Below are 5018 nucleotides of genomic sequence, written 5' to 3' on the forward strand. Positions count from 1 at the left end.
TTATTGGAACTTAAAAGGAATAAATCCATATGACTTATTTCTTTGCTCCAAAGATACTATCAAGGGCGAATGATCCGAACTTTGTCTCAGCAAGTAAGAAAGCAACACCCTTGGAAAATCCAACAAGAAGGAACCATTTACCAAGGTCCGATCCAGCCTTGCCCAACTTCGAACTCTACCTTGTTGTCCATTGCACCATGACATCATATTTCCTTCATAATTCGCTTCAACCAATCCCACCGCATCAATGAAATCTTTAAATTCCCCCATAGCAATATTCAGTCTAGGCCTCCCTCCAATCCTCTCACCATCATTATGAATGATATTAAAATCTCTCATGACAATCCAATGTGTGTTACCAGTACGCATGCTACTCAAATCTTCCCATAGCTTTCTACGATCCAGATATGAGCATTTAGCATATACAAAAGTAATAGCCACTTGCTTATCCTTCTCTTTAGCTAATATTGTTATACTTTGACCTGTAGTACAAGACACAACTATACTCTCATTGGTTTTCCACATTACCCATAATTTCCCTCCATCTCCCTCATTTGAAATACCACCCCCAAAATCCATACATTGTTGAAGTCGACTCATACCGTGTTCACCAACAAAAGGTTCAGCCACTGCTACCACACTTGGTGTATGACTCTTTATCATTTTTAACAAGTGTTTTCTAGAGGTATCAAGCCCTCTTAAATTCCAATACATAATTGGATTCATAGGTCCAGTTTGAAAGGTTTGCTTTTGGCCTTAATGTAGCTCCTATTTTTTATTTCCTCTTCCCCTTCTTTATCTGTGCAAATATCATTTTTTTTTTTGTAAATTTTTCAATTCATTTAATTCTTCAGAATATGATAGGGAGCACCTTACCATAGAAATAAACAAGTCTCCCTTCTGTGTGTCTCTGTAACAAGTACATATGATCCAGTCCCCTATTGTTCTACTTCCTTGTGGGCAGTGAAGTTAGACTCCAGAGAGACACAATCTTTCTGCAACCAGATAGGGCATCCATCTGCCAACTCTACTCGAGGTCTAATCTGTACACCAACATCTTCATGTTCCTGCTCTAATTCCCTCTATTCTAATTTTTCAATCAGTATAGTATCGCCATTTTCCATACATTCCTTATCAAAGCTCAGATTATTTTCTACCCCTTCTATGTCTATTTGTACACTCGATTCTCCAACCAAAACAACATCATTTAAATTTTTGGTTTCCTTTATAAGGGCCACATTATTTTTTGGGTTTAGTATCAGATTTCCAGCCATCGTTTCCCCTGTTATCGGACCTTTCTTCTCCCATCTTCTCCCAACAAATACCGCCCTCTTCTTTCCTTCCTCACCTATTCTATTATCTACTTTTGCTTTTTTACACGTACTACCATTATGCCCTTGCATATTACAATCGGGGCAATATGCTAGCAGAGTCTCATAAATTACAGATTGGTATCGACTTAGAGGGGCCCTTGGAATACCAATCCAAAATCCCTCTATTGGCTTCAACGATGCATCCATCTCGATACAGACTCTCACTCCATCTGTCCGAGTAGCACACCTCGTGCTAATATCATTACGTAAGTAATTCCCCATTGGCAACACAAGATAACACAAGAAATCATCATGGTAAAAGTTAGGAGGCAATCCAGGAAAAAAAATACCCAAACAGGGACCAATGATGGTTCCTTTTCTTCTAAAAAATCAGTAGACCATTTGAATGGATGATAGGACGTACCTTCGATGTCGCAGGCCTCCCGAGCGAAAGCTTTGCAGAAATCCTCCTCTTTTGCAAATCTGAGAAACACTTGCCGTGGAGTCCGCATGCTAGAGATGATCGGTTGAGAAACCAATCACATCGATTATGAATGAAAGCTCGGATTACGTCCAGCGATGGGCGTTGACGGAGAAATTTCATCACCAGCGAGTAATGGAATGGCTGAGCAGATCTGTCCAGTTCCTCTTTTGAGAAATTTATATAAGTTTCCCCTCCGATGGATTTCAGCGCACATAATGGTATCTCCACTACAGCTAGCTGAATCAGAGTCTGTGAGACTGTTTCCGCAAAGGAATGAGGCCTCGGAGGCAGGGGACCCTTTAGGGCCCCTGCGGCTGGCATCCCCCTAGACAGAGAAACCCTAGCGAAGAAAGTAATTTCGCCCCACGTGGTCTTTATGGAAATTAGCAGCACTTACATATTGAGTTTTTGAATATCTTTGAAGCCCTGTATTACCTTAATTAACCATCCTAAAATTTATAGCTCTTTAACCTTACCCATTCAACAGTTCTATTTATAAGGTCCTGTTCGGTTTTACAGATGGTATTAACCCATTTCATCTCATTTCAACATTTAAACACAATTCAAATATAAACATTTTTCAATTTTAAATTTTCAAAGTTTCAACTTTGTCATAAAATTATATTAAAAAAGAATATTATAACAATATTTTAATTTTATAATATTTTTACTCAACTTTTTCCCTCTCATTTTCTGAAATCCTATAAAATATTTTAACTCAAACTATTTCATTACTTGTTGATATCGTGTTTCATGGACTCGGGCGATTCCACGTTGACAGTGCTTGGGACACTGTGCTCAGATTCTTCCCTATAAGGAGGAGATGGAGACCTTGGGATCCGTGATACCTCCGACGCTCAAGTTAGTTTCGATGTAAGAGATGAAGAGAGAAAGCAATATAAAATGTATGTAAAATGTTAACCTCTTCATCGGCTGCAGGAGGCGTCTATTTATACCTGCCCACCTAGTCTCAATTGTAGTGTGGTGTTGCTCAGTAACAGATCAGATATTTATGACGCCTACTCGCCGTGCTATAAGGCACTTAGGTTTGACGTATGTGTTTTGAGCTCTGGGTTGCATTGAATGCGACATGCTTTCTTCTCTCAGTTTCTCTCATCACATTAATGCGACGTGCCTTTCTCTCTACGTTTCATTTTCCTCATTAATGCAGCGTGCCTTCCTCTCTAAACTTTTATGTCTGTCATGTCTAAGTGGCGATATTTTTAGTCGGCCAGCACATCTATCCGTTGGTTAGTGGTTTCCAAGCTGTCTTCTTTGCCACACGTTTTTCTATGATTTTCCTATCTACTCATCCCCTTGATCTGGGCCTTTGATGTATACATGGCCTGGCCCGACTCCCATGTCTCGTCTGGGCTTGGGCCTGGGCCTGTATCTAACCCAAGGAATAATCCCTTCACATTACTATTTACAAACTATTTTACTATTATTGATAAATTTTTCTTCTCACCTCATTTGTATAACCAAATGAAACATAAATATTTGCTAAACCGACTTAAGGGTACAAATACGCGTAGGATCCAACTACCAAGTGAATATTCCACGTACCCAGCCAGGTTGACAGAAAATACCATTTCAGAAAAGGATGATGCTACAGCTTCTGTTGGGGGCTCCTGCTGGAGCTATAGCATGTGTTTTTATATATTTTCATGTGTTTTTTAAAATTATATAGATTTTTTAAATATTTTTTAAAAATAAAATAAATTTAGAACATTATTAAAAGCACTTCCTTAATTAAAAAGTAAAAAAAAATCATTAAAAAATATTTCGTGATTAAAAAAGTATTTTTTAATAATATTGTAAACTTTTTTTATTTTTTAAAAATATTTAAAATTATTAAAAAATTTTATATAAAAAATAACTTTAACAAAAACACATAAAAATACATGTTAGAGCGGGAGCCCCAGCGGGAGCTATTATTCTTTTATTCAAGTACTTCTGAAAATGGCGACCATTAGTTTCGTTGAAAAACAAAAAAACGCATTAAATCCTCCCAACAAGTTTCCACACTCTTCTACCAATTATAGATACCTTGTGCTTCCTACCTTCCCTGAATAGCCATTTACCTAATCCAAACATCATGCGCTTAAATTAATTTATATATATATATATATATATATATATATATATATATGCATAGACGAAAATGACCACATGGTACTTCATTCTGTTTTTTGTCTTATGTTATGTAATATACATATATATAATGTTAATTGTTAAATATTGGTAATTAATTAAAGCCAATTATTTGAAAGAACTAATTTATTCTTTAAGTTATTCCAATATCGTGCCAGCCATGCACAATATAAGTGCGAACCTGTAAAAGTTGATGAGCTAATTAACCCATTTATTTGAGGCGCAAGTAGACTCTTCAGCAACTACTAACCAGTTGGTAAAAGTTAAGGAATTGTTCTTCTTTTTCTTATCCAAGGTCACAGGTTTGAAACGGATTGCCTTAGTAAAATTTGTGAATTAAAGTCTCGAGAGCTTTTGCATGCTGGCACATTGGTGGGATTGCGGTGACGGGTTGCTCTACCTAGAATCAATAGGTACGGCTCAAATCGAACAGGCCGCAGCAAGTGGAGACCCTTATGGTTACGGAGAATCTATACTGACCGCCTCACCCCATTGGTTAGACTAAGAGGTCCTCTTAACGCCTTCGAAGAAGAAGAAGAGGAAGTAGAAGAAAACAAAAGAAAAAAAAGAAGTCTTCAGCATGAATCACACACATTTGACAAAAATACTCATGTCTGCCTGCTTGCATGTGGGGGAGGGTCACTTTTATTCTGTGAGAGATTCTCAGAACAAATTAAAGAAATAGATAGAAAGCTAACAGAATGGACAAAGTAATTAATTCAGTCAGTCAGTGCCAATTTTGTGTAGAAAAAATAATATATAATGATTCTACGTAGAAAATGTTTCGACGCATCAACGGTGGCGATATCATTTGTAGATTACTTCTGGGAAAATCAAACATCTGATAATATTTTTCACAATATTTGAACTTCAGATTGTTTACACGAAAACAATAGAAAATTAATGATTTGATTCTAGCCGATCACGTCAAGAAGCTCTCTGATGGTTTATGCAATCTGCAGTAGAACATTATGGGCCATATATCCACTTCACATGAAGAGCCCAAAGCTTCGAAGGGATTTCGGGCCCAATCAATCAAGTAGTGATCAGACCAGCCAAGGCCCATT

At 37.3% G+C, this 5018-nt stretch overlaps 1 protein-coding gene across 1 annotated transcript; it reads right to left on the minus strand.

Annotated features, from left to right (window-relative positions):
- LOC121247553 lies at positions 1-663 on the minus strand. The gene has a single exon (XM_041145917.1). It carries the CDS (start codon positions 661-663, stop codon positions 1-3), a length of 663 nt encoding a protein of 220 aa, XP_041001851.1.
- Between the last annotated feature and the right edge of the window lie 4355 nt (positions 664-5018).

This window comes from Juglans microcarpa x Juglans regia, chromosome 1D (assembly GCF_004785595.1).
Source record: "Juglans microcarpa x Juglans regia isolate MS1-56 chromosome 1D, Jm3101_v1.0, whole genome shotgun sequence".
Lineage (NCBI taxonomy): Eukaryota > Viridiplantae > Streptophyta > Magnoliopsida > Fagales > Juglandaceae > Juglans > Juglans microcarpa x Juglans regia.